Source organism: Coenobita brevimanus, chromosome 99 (assembly GCF_032717465.1).
Source record: "Coenobita brevimanus isolate Jiangsu-jjx chromosome 99, ASM3271746v2, whole genome shotgun sequence".
Taxonomy (NCBI): Eukaryota; Metazoa; Arthropoda; class Malacostraca; order Decapoda; family Coenobitidae; genus Coenobita; species Coenobita brevimanus.
This window is the reverse complement of record NC_137052.1, coordinates 17,344,906-17,359,464: the sequence shown is the minus strand read 5'-3', so window position 1 is coordinate 17,359,464 and position 14,559 is coordinate 17,344,906. Positions and strand designations below refer to the sequence as shown.

The window sequence follows — 14,559 nt, the reverse complement described above, 5'->3', positions numbered from 1 at the left end:
CTCACGGCGGATTTAGATATGGGCGGCCGCCCAGGGCAGCATCTTGCCGAGAGCGGCACGGGGAATCCGCACGAAAAATTCGGAATAGTGATGTTTGCGCGATCGGTTTTCCATCGCTCCTATGCACGTCATGTCAGTGATAGCCTATCACGTCACCGTGTGGGTCAATTAACCTTGTCGTGAGCTGGGAAGGTCTCAAGCCTATCGATGTGAAAATGAATTCCAATCAGTAATTATTTATTTTAAAATAAATTAGGGGGTAACATACATTTCAGGAATACGCAACAATATACTGTCAATGTCCAAAGTATGCAGACTATTACACAGTAGGAGCACGAAAATTATTTATTTCTTATTGAAACAGTAACCTCACGCGACGAGTAAGATGGAAACAGCACTCGAGTGTGATGGTGTCACGGTGGGACTACCGAATTACTTACAAGTGTGGAAAAACAGTGTTACTTGTGTCCATCTGTGGTATTTGCTGTCATCAGACGTCAATGAATATATGTAGATTGTATTGCGTTGCATCATAAAAGTTCTTTTGATTACACAGGTGTTCTGGGTTAAGTATGGCGCTATGCAAGTGTTGCTGTGTTTGGTTGCACGCCAGACGGAAACAACAGTAAAGTTCCATCGATTCCCAAAAGAAATAATACAGTAGTAGTGATGGTGATGATGAGTAGTGGTGGAGATATAGTAGTAGTGGTGGTGAGGTTGATAGGGGTGGAGATAGTAGTAGTGGTGGTGATGGTGAGTAGTGGTGGATCCAGTAGTAGTGGTGGTGATGGTGGGAAGTGGTGGAGATACAATAGTAGTGGTGGAGGTACAGTAATAGTGGAGTTACAATAGCAGTGGTGAGTGGTTGTGGAGTTACCGTAGTAGCGGTGGTGATGGTGAGTGGTGGCGGAGTTAAAGTAGTAGTGGTGGTGATGGTGGAGATACATTAGTGATGGAGCTGCAGTAGTAGTAGTGGTGGAGATACATTAGTAGTGCTGGTAATGGTGAGTAGTGCTGGTGATGGTGAGTGGTGGTGGAGATACACCATAGTGTAATAATTAGGTCTGTGTGTTATTCTGTTTGTGTTTATGTGTGATATAGGATCTGAACAATGTTTTATGGTTTTAAATGGTATGATAATTTATTTGTGCCTTGCCAAATGTCTTATTCGCCCAGGACGCCATATGAGCTAAAACCGCCACTGCGGCCACTCCATACGGGATTATGGCGACTCGTAGAGAGCTAGATCAAGAGAGAGAGATCTCTTGATCTTGGTAGAGAGAACTCAAGTCAGGCCTCAGGAAACGGGACGAGCAAGACAGACAGGGTGTTCATTTAGTTTTGCCTGCTAGGCGTGGAGATTTTCGTTTCCATTTAGCGACAGTTTTTAATGTCTGTCTGCAAGAAATCTACTATACAGTAGTGTCATTTTTTAACGAGGTTTTAGCTATACTGTAGAAATATTTTTTCTTTGTATAATTTTGTCGAAATTTTTAAATTTTCACATTTGGCAGCAGTTTTTAACGTCTAGCTGCAGGATATAATATTATATGGGTATTATAGAGATTATTGGGAAGTTTTAACGACATGCTAAATTATCTTTACCCTCACGAACGATTTTCTGGATTTTTTATTTTGCCGTCGTTTCACAGTTTAAATTTAGCATTAGACGTAATGCCAGAGTTGCCAAGGGTGCAGTTTTCCCGCACAGTTTGGCTAGGTTTAAGACACACACACACACACACACACACACACACACACGGTAGATAGAAGCAAAAGCTTGGTTTAGTTAAAAAAAAAAAAAAAAAAAGGGGTATAACTTTAGAAGTAACCAACGTTACCAATTTTCATTATATTATGTCCCTGAACTATTCTAACTAAGACTTACCCTTTAAGCCTAGTTTCAGTTGGGGGAACAAATTTTGTAGGGATAGTGATATAGTGACTTAGGTTAGGCTGTCGCTCAGTAACGGATGAATGTGGCGCCATATTGGCTGGTGCAGGCGTGTGCATTCGGTCTATGTCAGGCTCTAGATCAGGCCTAGGTTAGGTTAGGTTAGGTTAGGTTAGGTTAGTTTGGGTTAGTTTAATGTAAAATAGTGTATTTTTAAATAATCTTGATCTTGATTTCGGGGGAAAAACCCAGTTTTGGAAATCTTACTCAAAATTCCAAAAGGGGGATTTTCCCCCAAAAATGAGGGTCAAAACTAATTACAGCACAGTATGTTGCATTGGAAACCATAAAAAAAATATTAAAAGAAAACGTTGGTTACTTCTAAAAATTTACCAAAAAAAGTAACAACGATGTTTTTCTTCACTGCGCGGGGATAGGGCTATTTGGGGCTATTTTACGGGGAGAATTGGGTGGACTGGGATCAGCTGCAGACCCTACAGACCATTGGCAACCCTGCTTGGCGACAACAGCACTGCGGCTGACGAGTCGAGGGTGTGTGTTGGTGGGGTGAGGTGCCAGTGAAATCGTGATCGCCATGGCTCAGCTGTTTAGGTCCCTTGGGTTGTCCCACAAGCTCCTTTCCAGGACCCTCGCTCCTAGGGCTGTAGCTGCGACCACCAGGAGCATTGAAACGACCAGCAAGTAAGTTTTTATGCAAGTGATGGAAGGAGAAAGGCCTTTTGAAGTTTGCCCCTCGTCGTTACGCAAATGAATCTTGGCCGTCATATAACACTGCCCATCGGAGTTACCTAATTCCATAAATTAAGAGGGTTATTGGCTATATAATTTGTGGTCTGTCGTATCTAATAAACTCTGAGTTTTGTGGAGAGAACGTAGAGACTAGACGTGTTATCAAGGTAAAGTTTTTCGGCGTACCACATTTTTCGTAAGGGTGGTTTTAACTTTCTAATGGGACGATTGGGGAGTTATTCCACCACATGTTACAGGATGCACATTAGGTGCAGTTTTGCTTCTACAGCTTAACTAAAAATGAAATCTGCCTTTATGCAACTGTTAGCGTATACGCAGCCCAGGTTGGGACGAACTTATCTGTTACCTAACGTACCGGTATGATTACTCCAATATTAAGATACTTTATTTCATTTACTCGTTGAAGCTGCAACTCCACTCTTCACTTCTTTATTGCAGCTAACAACATTCAATGACAGGTTAAAGTGGAATTCACTATTTTGTTATTTAGAACCACCAGATTTCTATCTATTTATGTATTCTGCCAGACACCATAATCCCGTAATGGGTGGCCACATCCAAATTGCTTCCATGTCACCTGGTCCTCTGCCATTTCACTGCCCTGCACCCAGCTCACACCCCTCTCTCATAAACCTCTTCACTCCATTCCTCCATCTCATCCATGGCCTCCCCCTTACTCTCTCTTCCCCCCTCCACCTCACTCATATACACTCCTTGTTAGTCTCACACTCCATCTTCTCCACATGCTGTATTAAAACATGCTGTATATGGTATATGTAGGCAATTGATCCTGGAGAGGATACCTTCCCTTGGTGGCTTTGTTATGACCAGATGACGCTGCTGTCTGGTTGTACAAATGTCTCTTAACTCTTCGCCCAGTCCCCTGAATGAAGGTTAGTGAATTGCCATAGAAGGGTAACTTTAACCTGCAGTCCACGGGATTCACCTGGTGAGTCATGGGCCACGACAGCAACAGTATATTTTGTTTAGTGCCGTATATAAAGGCTCTATCATGCAGGTGTGTGGTGACCTTGGTCACCTAAGGGTGGCTCTCCACACTACTTGGTCTCTGTCCCTTATCCCTGAGGTCACAGTATGACCTTTCGTCCCAGGTCTTCTTTGGTGTGCCTCTCGAAATTCTACCCTTGACATTTACTCCTCTCTCCCTCACTTTTTGCTCTCGGTTGTCATCTTCCATCCTCACAGCATGCCCAAACCACCTCAACCTACTCATCATCACAACACAAATAAATGCAAGTCCCGTCTTCCTCTGAATTTTTATTTGAAATCTTCTCCCCCCCACCTCCCCTTTGCCTGACTCTGGACTGAAGAGTTGTGAGTTCGTGCTGCGCCTGGGTAAGCTGCCATGCCAGGAGGGGTAGTTCTCTCCTGTCACCTGGCAGGTTGTAGCAGCCGTGGCTCAGTGGTTTACAGCGCTATGACCGAAGGGTCGGAGTCCACCCAAGGGTCATTGGTAGACATCAGGAAGGGCATCCGGTCATAAAGTGCTACACACACCAAAACCAAAGCCCTCTACCCAGGGGGAATGTCATAACCCATATCAACAAAAGGGAACATGGCATTAAAAAAAATAATAATAATTCAAAAATTTAAAAAATATATATCCTCTTCCTTTATTGCCCAGGTCTCACTACCGTGCAGCATTACACTCCAAACGCATGCTGCATACAAAGGCCCCTTAGCACAGAGGGAGAGTCCTCTTAGTGTCAGGAAGGGCAGCAGCTCCCTGAACTTCCTCCAAACCACTCATTCATTACCCTTGCCACAGCCCCAGTTCCAGGACATAACATGTACCGGTACCCCCATTAGCAGAACTCCACACACTCAAGAGACTTCATCTAGATCAGTCTTTTCACGCCTCACAGTTTCTACATGTAGCTCTCCTTGACACTGAAACACTAAATCAGCATTACAGTATTTCACAACCTACCGATACCTCTAATAACACCATATCTCTTATGCAGCCACTTACCACATATACTGCACAAGATGGTGTTACGGTACATTCCACAGCTTTGTGGTAAACTGGCACTGCATAAAGCCATTTTCCCACAGCTTTGACAGTACAATACTGTAATACCATATATAAGGTAGTTCATTGATTTGGAGATTTTTTTTTTTTTTTTTTTTTTTTTTTTTTCCATTTTTACCCAGTTTCTTGTAGTTCAGTGGCTGAATAAAATAATACAGTACCATACTGTATGACAGTTCTGCATCCAATCCATAGTCCTTCATGACTATCACTGAATCCTAGTGTTACCCTTGCTATAATTCAGTACCCAAGTTGGAAAGGTGGCAGGTTCGAATCCCGGCTGGAGCAGGGAACAGTTTAAGGATTTGAATTTCATAAAAGCAGACTTTCCTGATCTACCAGATGACCCGCCGACATGTCATAAAAGTACCCCCGCTAATACCAGTACACCAGTCCTGTATGAGACAGCCCTAGCATGTATTCAATATGGACGGTGGGTGTTAGCGCCGAAGTGGTGACATGTAGAGAGGTGTATGGTATGTAGGAGGACTACTGGGCCTTGAAAGCAGGCTGTGAAGCCTATGCCCCGAGTCGGACACATAAAAAAAAAAAAAAAAAAAAAAAAAAGTAGTAGTAGTAGTAGTAGATGAAGTAACTAGTAGTACTGGTAGTAGTAGTACCGTACCTAGTAGAAGTAGCAGTAATAGTAATAGTGGTAGTAGTAATAGTACAGTAGTACTAGTAGTAGTATTGTACTTTAGTTGGAGTCCCAGGTTCATTAGAAATGTAAACCTGGGGGTCTGCAGGCAGAAGGTCCCCTTCTCTTGCAGTCTGATATCCTCCATTCAAAGGATAGGGAATGATAAGAGAGAAGTTTGTACAACTGGACAGTAGAGACGCTTGGGTCTATCAATGCCACGTGAAGGCCCCACTCTTGCACAAACTGGTAACTACTGTAAATTTTTGGAACTGCAAAGCCAATGATGGCGGCTTTCCACACTGTTCATTATCTGGCAGCACAGTTGAATAGACAAAAACCTTGAATAAAGAAAACCTGCTCCCACAACCATAACTTAACCACAGGCAACTCATTATCCAAAGGGGTTAATTTAAGTAAAGTTATTTTGGATAGTGATTTTTGAATACCAACGAGGTTGTAACATGAGTTACATGGGGTTATGCCAAGTGGCCAGAAAGGTTTACTTTTGTGTAACTAAAAAATCCCACTCTCCCAGGAAATGTCCAGTTACATACCATACTGTACTTGTTGCTTAGATCCACCCCTCTCCCGGTGACGACCATGTGAGACGCATGGAACCACTATCTGACTCACTTCCATATTCATTTCTGCAACATTTGTGGCCTTTCCTCAAACTTTCTCTCTGTTGAATGTCACCTCTTCTCCCCTAAACATCATTTTTCTTTTTCACTGAGATTTAGCTGTCTGAGGCAAGTGATAGCAAACCCTTTTTTTGTGTCCTCTTAATTTCTCTATACAGTACTCACTTCAAAGCCAAAGGTGGCTGTTGTGTACATGTATGCAGCGGGTTATCGTGCTCTCATGTTCCTGAACTTGAATCTTCTGAATTCTCTACTTGCTGGCTTCATCTATCCAGTCATTCTCTGACTAAATATGTCTGTGCTGTGTGCTTATCCCCTAATTCAACTGACCATGAAAAATTCTTTGACTATCTTACCTCTAAGATGGAAAACATCCCATCAGTTTCTCCATTCTCTGAAATCCCCATTCTAGGTGATTTCAATATTTACCACCGCCTTTGGCTCTCCTCTCGTTTCACTGATCCATCTGGTGAACAAACCTACATCTTTTCTGTCCTTAATGACCTAATGCAAGCCTGTACAGCACAACCTGTTTCCCTGGCTGCCTTGGAGAGAGTTCCAACACATTTGACTTTTTCCTTACAAATAATCCTTCTGCTTACACTGTTAATCTTTTCTAACTGTTGGGTTCCTTTGATCACAACCCTATTCATTCGTACTTAATGCTCTGAACTCTCCAACTCAAATTCTTCCCGCTCATTCTGGTCATCCTTCTTTCACAAGGTCGGCAAAAGCTTTGTTATTACACTTGACATCTCAAAGGCTTTCAGTCAAGTCAGACACAGTTTTTTTTATTTCCAAACTGCCCTCATATTGCATCTATTCCTTTATCTGTGTCTTCATGTCTAGCTTCCTTTCTGGTCATTCTGTAGCTGCTGCTGTAAACAGCCACCATTCTTTTCGTAGAGGTATCGATAGTGGTGTTCTTGAGGGCTCTGTCCTATCACCAACTCTTCCTTCTATTCATCAGTGGCCTTCTTAGCTGTACATCTAACTGTCCACTCATAAGTGGATGACTTCACCCTTCACCTTTCTATTTGCTTCCCACGGCATCCATCTCAGCAGTTACTTCAACAAACAAGGGGGATGAGACTATGGCACACCTAATGTCTGAGTGGGCTCATATCTCAGATTAGGGGAAAAGTAATCTTGTTTTTGATGCATCAGAAACTCAGTTCTTAAATATTTCAACTCATCAGAATCTTCCACAGGAGTATCTTTGAATTTTTAACAATATCCAGCTCATCCTGCATCATCTTTGAACACACTCAGGGTTTCATTCTCTTGGGATTTATCATGGAAAGATCATATGACCTCTTGTAAAACTTGCTTCCAAGAGATTAAGTGAGCTGAGCCAACTCCGTGCCATTTTTTCACCTGCTCAGTTGTTGACTTTATACACAGGTTTTATTCACCCATGTAGAGTACATCTCTCATGTGTGGGGAGGTTCCCCACATACAGGACTTCTCAACAAGATAGAGTTAAAAGCTTTTTTCTCATTAACTCTCCTCCTCTTACTGGCTTCCTTCGGCCAGTGTCTCTTTGCCACACTGTTGCATCTTTATCTCTTCTATCTCTGCTTGAATGGTCACTGTTCCTCTGACCTGTTTGTTTGCATCCCTCCAGCACTACAGCAGGTGCGTAACACCCATCTAGCAGCAAACTTTCATCCCTTTTCTGTCCAGTTGTCTAATCCAAGAATCATCCGTTACTTCCAGTCCTTCTCATATGCAACAGGTCAGCTCTGGAACTGCCTTCCTCTGTCTGTATTTCCTACTGCCTATGACCTCCAGTCTTTCAAATGTAGTGTGTCCTTGCATCTTGAAATGAACAGATCTTGAAGTTGGCTCCATGTTATCATGTTTTTTTTTTTTTTGTTTGTTTTTTTTTCCTTGGAGAGAACAATCTTGCAGGTTTCTAGCCTTTGGTTCCTTCTTCCTTGCATTTAAAAAAAAAAGAAAAAAAAAAGCTCAGTATTTGCAGCAGAATTTGGATAACACTCAGTAGAACACGGGTTATGTCAGGCTTGCCTTCTCTAGCTAACCCCACAGTCATGCATATATCTCATCCTCTGTTCCCTCTTCCCCTCTCCCCTTTCACCTCACTCACATAAACTTTCCAAAATACTGTAGGGGAATGTGTAGTATCAGATTCAGAAATACTAACAAATTTAATATGAACTGTTGACAGATAGAAAAATTACAGTATTGTAAAAAAAGAAAAAAAAAAATGAGTGGAAGAATGCTAAGAAATGTAAAAGAAATTACAAACAGTTGGAAGGACTACAAGTATTATGAAAATGATATAAGTATGAAAATGGTAGGGTGCTATCAAATACAGGTCTCCTTCGTTTTACGTTGTATCGTTTTACAATATTTCGCATTTACGATCCTTATTCTTTAGTACCAAGTGTTCATTTTACAATTGAGCTCCCTCGCATTTACGATTGGACATGTGGAAATCCCGTGCTCACAGGCAGATCAGCTGAGAGTTGCATGGCATACCCGCCCAAACCTCCACCTCCACCACCTCTCATTCTCCTGAATCATGCACCCCTGCCATCCAAACCTCCTCCACCCCTGCTTCCTCCCTCTCCACCTCTTGTGTTGACGAGTGATGGACTTTGGCCCAGGATGTCTCCTAGCATCGGAGGAGACATTAAGGCATTACGTCCTCCAGCCTCGGGGGGGACCGACTAAGGGTGGACGGAGCTACAGTACAGTAGGAGGGTACATTACAGTACAGTACAGCTGTATTTCATGTTGTTTTTGCTATTTCATGTCTTTATGTTTGCAAATGTACATACATATGTGATTCAGATGCACTACAATACATAAAACATCATCATTATTATTGCATATTAGATCACTTGTATGGGTCTTGGGTTCCTTATACATGAGTCCAGTAACGCATCCCTATTTTTCCCATTAAATCTTATTTTCGCTTTACGTTATTTTGGTTTACGATTTCCTTTCTAGGAACGTATACCAATCGTAAAACGAGGGAAACCTGTGCTGTATAAGAGAAATGAGGAAAAGATGTAGAGATGTTAAAAATTAAATAATGCTTGAAAATGGAAAAATGCTAACAGTTAAAAGTGAGGGTCAGAAAGACGGATGTAAGAGAAATTAATGCCTGAAGGAAAGATATGAGAGAAAAAGGTCGAAGGAAAAATGTAAGAGAAATGAGAGGCTGAAGGAAAGATTTACGGTAAGAGATACTAAGGGCTACTGGAAAGATGTAAGAAAAATGTAAGCATTGAAGGAAGGATGTAAGAGAAATGAAGGGCTGAAGGAAAGTTGCAGGAAAAATGTATGAGATGATGGACTGAAGGAAAGATGTAAGAAAAATTAAGGGCTGAAGGAAAAACGTAAGAAAAATGAAGCACAAATGGAAATGTGTAAGAAAAATATAAGGGTTGGAGGACGGATGTAAGAAAAATGAAGGGCTGAAGGAATGATGCAAGAGAAGTGAAGGGCGAAAGGAATGATGTAAAGAAAAAAAATTAGAATAACATCAGAAGATCGGTGGTAACATGTTTGGGCTTGGTGTTACACAAGGAGGTAATGTGGTGCTTGGCAATACAACTCAGTATTGTATCCCGAGTAGTTTTGTAATTTCTTCCATATTGATTTATTCTGTACATTACACCCCATTATCCTCTTGTATTTTGATGTGAATGTTGTTGATGTTAAGGGGAGCATGTTTCAGGGAACCTTTTTTTTTTTTTTTTTTTTTCCCCCATCTGTGAAAGTTGATATATACATTATACATAGCCCACTAAATTAATCATACCCAGTCCCTGATTATGAATAAAAGTCCTACTTGTTTGTGATTATTAAAAATCAAAGGCTCTATAACCACAAGTTTGTCATTATACAGTACTCATTCATTCATTCATTGCCAGATGCCACGTATCCCACACGGGGTGGCCAAGGGCTTAGAGTTAATTGTTTTACAGGGAGGGGCACTAATCCTCCACCAACCCCACTTGACACTTAGGGATGCCAACAGCATCTGGGTATTCCCAGGCGGTCACCCATCCAAGTACTAACCAGACCCAACGTTGCTTAACTTCGCTGATCGGACGGGAAGCGGTGTACTCAACGTGGTATGGCCGTTGGCTTATACAGTACTGATTTGCCATATAGGGTATATGTCATCTTTGAATATTAGAGAGTAACGTCCTTGTATGGCAATACTGTACATGTATTTTTGTTTCATTTTATACTGTTTTTTTCACTAAAATAAATGCAGAAAATGCCTCAGACAAAAAAAAAAAAATGCATATAGGATAAAATACTTTCTGCTCCGGTTTGTCAAACAAGGATTTCTGTCTGAGTTTTTCTGCTTCATTAAAAAAAAAAAAAAAAAAAAAAAAATGGCTAAGGAGATGTGGTTTCACTGTCTGAAAAATATATTTTGAAAAATACAAAGAAAGAGTTTTCTTTATGAGAAAGTAGTAAATTGCAAGTGATTATTGGAAGCAGTTTTTCTTTAGAATCCCTCAGGTTATTCACATTCGTATTTCCAACTCATCAGTAGATCAGGCATCATGTTCCTCCTCCCCCCCCCCATATCTGTTGTAGAGTGTTACATTAGCCAGTCTGAAAGGGTGTCAGGAGCTGTAAAAGTGTTCTTTGTTGCTTTGTTTGATCAGTATATATATACTCTTGTCTCATATTATTTTGCTCTATTTTCTGTCTTGTACTTGGATATGGTTTTTCTTGGTTTTTTTTTTTTTTTTTTTTTTTTTTTTTTTTTTTTTTTTTCCAATGTATGTATTCTATAGGGATTTTTGCAGGGTATCTGAGTCCAAATGCATTGCCCTTAGTATTGTGGCCTTCTGGTAACTAGAGTCATGGTCCAGCTTGACTGTTTTTGCTGCAAACTGAATTCTTCCAATTCCTGGAAATTTAGTTTTGTGGGCAGTGAGGGTGACAGTGCCCCCTTACTGTCTAAACTTTCTTCATTGTGCCCTTCTCCCCATCTTTTCTTTGAAAATAAAATCATCCTTGCATGAGCATGCTGCTTTGACATTTTCTTTCTTTCTTTCTTTTGCCATTGGCATTGCTGTGAGCCACGTAACTGTATGGTAAAATAAGTGAGGGTAAAGGGGGCATCGGTAAACAGACACCCTCATTTGCTCATAGCATTCAGGTCACAGATGTGATGACTGACATTGGCACGTGCTTGAATCTGGGTTTGATGCTTTGTTACTGACACTTTTTTTTTTTTTTTTTTTTTTTTTTTTTTTTTAAATACAAATTTTATATTACAGACATTGGCATGTTCAGCCAAAGATCCTATGGTGGGGGTTGGTAACAGTGACTCCAAAGTACTCAAAATGTTGTATATATAGCTATAAAACTCTAGCCTTGGCTAGTCCTTGGGAGCACCAATGATGTGGAATTGTCTGTCTGGATTTCACAGTTTTTCCATTTCCAGTTATTTTCAAGCTGGAGACTGCCCTCAGATGATACAGATAAATTCTGTGGGTCATATTGTGAGTGGTTTACGGTATAGGATTTTATAGAACCTCAAGTGTAGTGATTTATTCTGCACATTGCACCTCAGTATCCACTTCCATGTTATTTCAACGAACCCTTGATGTAATGAACACTGAACATTATGGACTTCTTCTTTAATAGCGTCTTACAGTATTTCAAAGAGATATGTAATATTTTAGAACAGATGCTGCTTGGCATCCAGTTGCCATTGTTTCCAAGCAGCCTTTCCTCTTGGTGAAAATGATGCACATGTAGTGTGCCCAGTCTGACCTGCACCTGTTACCAGTGATCATCATTGAATTTCGTGGTAACCATTCCATACGTCAGTTCTGACTTATTAGTTCTTTTATTATCTCATATTATACTTCCATCTTTGGGTTCTGCTTCCGTGGCACTCAAATGAATATGAGCATTGAGATATTGTCTTAAAATTGAAGGTGTTAAGAAAAATTTGAGCATGTATCACACACAGCATATGTGTATTGCATGAACAGACTTGGTTACTCAATTATAAATGGATTCACTGAAATATGAAATTTGTTACTATTAAGCAGGCAGTGTAAATAGGACACAAGGAAATGTTCTGTCTATCTATCTATTGCCAGACGCCATAATCCCGTAAGGGGTAGCCATTTGACTTTGAGTTATTTGTTTTACGGGGAGGGGCACTAACCCTCCACCAACCCACTTGTTGACACGTAGGGAGCACATATGGTTTGGTTATGTGGTTACCACCCAGCATTGTAAATGGTTTTTGGCTTACAGGAAACCATTTGGCTTGTCACTCAATGTAAAGCCACCTGTAAAGGAAAGAAAAGCAATAAGAAGTGACAGGATAGATGGGAGAAATAGGAAGAGAGGAGGGCAGGCACAGAAAAAGAATGATAAAGGCTAAGGAAGAAGTAGGCAGCATTGCATCAAGTGAGTGGATGATGGTTGCCACCACCTACCACTAACAAATAGGAAGATGAAATAGGATAAACCTCATTGAACTGAAGGGATTAGTTGCTGATATTTCTCGCAGCTCCGAGATGATTCACATTAACTTTGGGAAAATTTACCAAAGCGAATGGGTTAGAAACACTCCATTAACTCCTCCTGTCATTAAAGGGTTCCCTGAATCTGAATAAGATAATGAGGTGGTAGACAGAATAAAATTAGATGTCATCATACTAAACAGTAAGTCAGGTCCTTGGTATTCCCCAGTCCAAGGAGAGGCTACCATAATCCAGTACATTTTAGGGTTGGTGACCAGCCTGCTTCCTTTGGTGGCATTACATGATCAATAAATCACAGTCACCCTTTGGGATTTGAACCATGTATGTCCATCATTCAAATTGGGGGATTCAAAACACAGTACCAGCATTGGGTAGCTACCTTTTATTTTCATTGTGGCAACACTAGCTGTTGGTGGCATATATCCTATAGGGGAAGCTGGTTGGGAAACATTTGCTATGCTTAGAGTGATGTCGTTGAGTAGGTTTGGTTCCTGAGGCATGAATGGCAGTTTTTCAGTCATGTGATGCCAGCAAGGGGAGTGGGCTGGTCATATACCCTTAAATGTACTGTACTACAGTAGCACGCCCCTGCACCTCAATGCCTGGTGTAATATGAGATTATCATTGTTGTACCATACAGTCAGGTTTTGGTATATATACGTGAGTTTGGTATGTGATAAATTGATAGAAAAATGAACAATAAGTTATACCCCATTTTGTGACAACAGTGGCGAAATTTGCTAATGTTACATGATCCTTGACCCCGTCCCTTTTCCCATTACACCTATGTTCCATCAACCTAAGTATACAAAAAAATCATTATGCGATAAGTTTTACTTTATATTGCCCCATTGCATACCAAGGCTTGACTGTACTGTACTATAGTACTGTATGTTTGGTTTCACCTAACAGAGATTCTTAACCCATTCTAACGCGGTTGATAGGCAAGTGTAGTCATACTGGAGGATCAGTTTGACTGGTAACCATGGAGACTCATTCCTGTTTCATGACTAAGGCACAATGAATTTAATGTAAGAACAGCTTAGTATTCACATTGTGGAAATGGCTTAGTTCCATCAAATGAAAACAAATAGACTGTAATACAGGCAGGAAGACAGTAAGTGCTTGCCATATGTGTGTGATGGTTCCAGAATTGTACAGATTTATACTAACAGTTGCATCTATAGGTTGGGGAAGTTGACATATCAGTTTTATGGGTAGAATGGAACTTGATTTGGTAATTTTTCTGTAATATTAAGGACATACCAAAATAGGTTGTTAAAAAGACTTCTTTAACAAGGACTGTGTGAACTAAATGTTTTATTGTTCAGGTGTGATAGTCAGCCATCTTCTGAGATCCAGGAGGTGATGGTGGTCTCTTTCTGACTTAACATCTGCCAGACACCCTACGTGACGGTATTCAAGGCGTGGGAGTGGTCCAGTTCTATAGGGTGAAAACAGTTGAATATAATGATGTTTTGTATTTTAGGCGGGATGGTGAGCCGTCGTCTGAGCAGCATGAGGTCGAGACAGCACCATACCGGCCCAGCACATGCCAGGCTCCCTCCATGATGGACATTGGCACCAGGACCATCTTCAATGAGGATCACGATATTTTCAGAACATCTGTCAGAAAGTTCTTCAACGAGGAGGTGTTGCCCTACCATGCTCAGTAAGTCCATGCTATACTGCGGTTCTTTCATGCCAGCTTGACATAAATATTCATCTGTTTTGCAGCTTATTACACAGAGATCAGTGGCAGAATAAGACAGTGCTACTACTCTTTATCATATTCATAATACAGTCAGGTCTTGCTGTACACCTGTTCACTGTATGTGAAATCGCAATAATAATGGACAAAAAGTCATTTTTGGAATGATGATGGCGAAATGATCACAAATTTGCCAACAATCTCACCCAGTCAGCTGTTCGGCCAAGATGGCTGCCATGCATTTGCATTGGCTGTGATTGTCTTTTGTTCCATTTTGTGTGAGAAAGGCCATTGAGACACCATTGTTGCCTCCAAATAACAGTGCAAGTGTGTAACAAAT

General features: G+C 40.9%; 1 protein-coding gene and 1 non-coding gene across 2 annotated transcripts in view; one reads left to right on the top strand and one right to left on the bottom strand.

The window, feature by feature from the left end:
• Positions 1-2,445: 2,445 nt before the first annotated feature.
• The window catches only part of LOC145414385 (long-chain specific acyl-CoA dehydrogenase, mitochondrial-like), a 54,017-nt gene continuing 41,903 nt past the window's right edge, over positions 2,446-14,559 (top strand). Inside the window, exons 1-2 of the mRNA XM_080283923.1 lie at positions 2,446-2,596; positions 13,998-14,180. Of these exons, the coding sequence (XP_080140049.1) occupies positions 2,490-2,596; positions 13,998-14,180 (290 nt within the window). The 5' untranslated portion in view covers positions 2,446-2,489. The remainder of the gene's footprint in view (positions 2,597-13,997; positions 14,181-14,559) is intronic.
• Positions 10,006-10,125, bottom strand: LOC145414466 (5S ribosomal RNA). The gene has a single exon (XR_013899885.1). It is a non-coding gene; the product is annotated as a 5S ribosomal RNA (ribosomal RNA).